Source organism: Myotis lucifugus, unplaced genomic scaffold (assembly GCF_000147115.1).
Source record: "Myotis lucifugus unplaced genomic scaffold, Myoluc2.0 scaffold_403, whole genome shotgun sequence".
In the NCBI taxonomy this organism is placed as follows: domain Eukaryota; kingdom Metazoa; phylum Chordata; class Mammalia; order Chiroptera; family Vespertilionidae; genus Myotis; species Myotis lucifugus.
Window position 1 is genome coordinate 96,166 of NW_005871451.1, and position 2,701 is coordinate 98,866.

Consider the following 2,701-nt stretch of genomic DNA (forward strand, 5'->3'; position numbering starts at 1 on the left):
CCTCTCAGAGCGCGCGGCCACGAAGGTTTGCACCCAGTGCATGGACACCGCTTTATCAATGAATCCGTGTCCTTCTAGAGGCGAAAGAAGCCGCCTGCAGTGCATGTGGACTCCTGCTGGGCGGGCCTGCATATCCCTGCACACTCTGCTTCACTGCGTTGGAGGCTGAGGCTCCCAGTGGAAGTCGGGGTTCGCCTCCCCTCCTGCTCCCAGCCTCACTCGCGCCTCGCGCTGGGGCCGCTCACCTGGCTCACAGGTTTCCCTGCAGGACCCAGGCAGCGCACCAGGCCCGCGTCATCCCGTGGGGCTTGCAAGGCCCAGGCCCCTCCTGGAAGGAGGGTGGGGAGAGGCGCGGAGAGAGGGTGGGCAAGCCCCTCCGAGACTCTGTGGAGGACTCACCTCAGGCTTTGAAAGGAGGAAGAAGCTGAAAAAATGCAGGGCAATCTATTTCGGGAAAGACTGGGGGAGCTGAGAGACCCAGAGAAGATCTGGGCTGATGAGTGTGTGCAGCTAGGAGGCACTCACCCTTTTAGACCCACCGACTGGAACTTTGGGGTGACTCACAGGGCTGGCCTGGAGGTGCTGCAGTCCGAGGGGTCGTTCATTGCTACAACCCCACTCTCCCCTCCAACAGGTGCCTGGCTTTTGCAGAGTGAAGAAGACGGGAACATTGCCCCCACTCCCACCCAGACACGGACAGGCCATACCTCACAAAAGGGCACTAAAGCGGGGAGTAGGAGGAGGGTCAAGAAGACTAACCCCCAGTTCTCTTAGGTCTGCCAGGCTCAGCCAGGACGCTAAAAGGGTTAGCATCTGGGCTAGCACTGGCCCTGATCCCACAGAGGAGGGCACCTGTCAGCAGGTCCCTGTCCTCGCTGAGGTTCAGGCTGGAGGTCAGGTGTTCACCTGGCATTGTGGGTGGGACCCGGGTGGTGGATATGGTGTGGGGGGACTGGAAAGGATCAAGGTGATGGGGGTGAGGCCTTGCCCTTCTCTGGAACTTAGATGAGCCAGAAATGGAAGCTTCTGCTTCTCTCTTTGTCCCTCTCATCCAGCCCCTTTCTTCCACTCACTCCTGGAAATCCTCTGGCTGTCACTGACCTCAATACGGCCAAGAGGAGACCAGGTGCAGGCGTCTTCTCCTGCTTGGATGCGGGTAGCTGTAGTCATACTGGCTGCCTTCATTGGGAGCTACCTGTGTCACGCACTGCCCTGGGTGCTTTGGCCCTGACCTTGGCAATGACTGCGTAGAGTAGGGGTGGTTCTCTCACCTTACAGTTAAGGCATGTGAGACTGGGGGCGATTATGTGACTCACCCAAGGCCACCCAGCCAGTAACTCCTAGACTCCAGGTCCCTGTGCTCATTCCCCTGTTGTTAGAAGTAGCTAATACTTGCGTATGTCATCAGATATCTTTCCTGCTCCTTATCTCATTTTCCAACCATTCTTTAGTGACTGTGAGCTCATGTTATCATCCTCGTTTTGTAGACGAGAAAATTAAGTTTCCTTGTAAATTCTCTGTCCAAAGTCCAATTGTTCGCATCCCGTCAGTTCTGCTGATTAGAAAGTGAGTGACTTGTGGAGACCACGGATCGGCAGCAAGAAAGAGCTGGAACCTTCTCGGGGGTGCTACCAGGCACAGAGATCAAGCCTGGGATGTCCAGGGCAGGGGCATAGACTATCTTACTATCTTGAACAAGTTACTTATAAGCTCTGTTTTAGTTTTCTGAACCATCATACGGGCATCATGGGGATACTTTTTTCCATAGGCCGTTTTGAGGCTTAAATGAGTCTGTAAGTTAAGAATTGAGATTGTGCCAGCACATAGTAAATGCCACATGAGTGTTCGCTGTTATGATTACCATGCTGGGTGGTCAAGCCAGAGCACCCGGGAGAGGCGGACTTGTGTGGACTCCCCATTGAGGCTGAGCCTCTGGGAGGATGCTTAGCAGCTCAGCAGTTTGCAAGGCTCAGATCTCAGCTGAGGCCATACTCAGGACAAGAGTGCAGAGGAGAGGGGAATTGCTGGAGCAACCAAAGAGGCAGCTTTTATACAGGACTTACTGGGCAAGCGGGCTTGTGGAAGGCAGAGGGCTGGTGGCTCATCTTGTTCTCACTCAGTGCACCTGACTCTGTTGCCAACTTGTGTGAACTGTGGCATCTCCGGGCAGTGCTAATGCTGAGGGACCTGAGGAAGAAGTGACTCCAAACCCAGCCATGAATTCCCTGTTTAAAAAAAAAATTTTCCTGGGGGACTCCAGCCCACCTAGTGTTGATGACATTGATGATGAACGGGACACATTTCCTCCCTCCCTTTTTGCTCCCAGCCCTATCAGAACTCTGGGACGGGGCACGGCTGAGGGCTGAAGGTGGGGATTGGAACTAGGACCTTCAGATCCTGTCCCTCACTAGATGCAGGAGAGTGGACAAGTTAAGACACCTCCTGGAGCCCCAGTTTCCTCATCAATACACGAGTCTAGCTGTAGGGTGGACCTTGGACACTCGAGGGGAGGATTCAGGGACAGAGGCCATCAAAGCCCTGAGCACGTGCCTGGGACAAAGGCCCCGTAAGCTTCATTGCTGCCTGCTGGCTCAAGAGAGGGGTGAGGGAGGGGCTTAGCTTCAAAGACTTCTGGAGTTTCCTAAAGATGGTGATTATCTCCCCCCTTCACTTAGGGGAGCTGGGGTGGGAAAGCAGGGTC

At 54.8% G+C, this 2,701-nt stretch overlaps 1 protein-coding gene across 1 annotated transcript in view; it reads left to right on the plus strand.

The window, feature by feature from the left end:
• Window positions 1-2,701, plus strand: part of GDF6 (growth differentiation factor 6) — a 25,605-nt gene that overhangs the window by 16,131 nt on the left and 6,773 nt on the right. Inside the window, 1 exon segment of the mRNA XM_014467562.2 lies at window positions 1,488-1,566. Coding sequence (XP_014323048.1) covers window positions 1,488-1,566 — 79 coding nt within the window.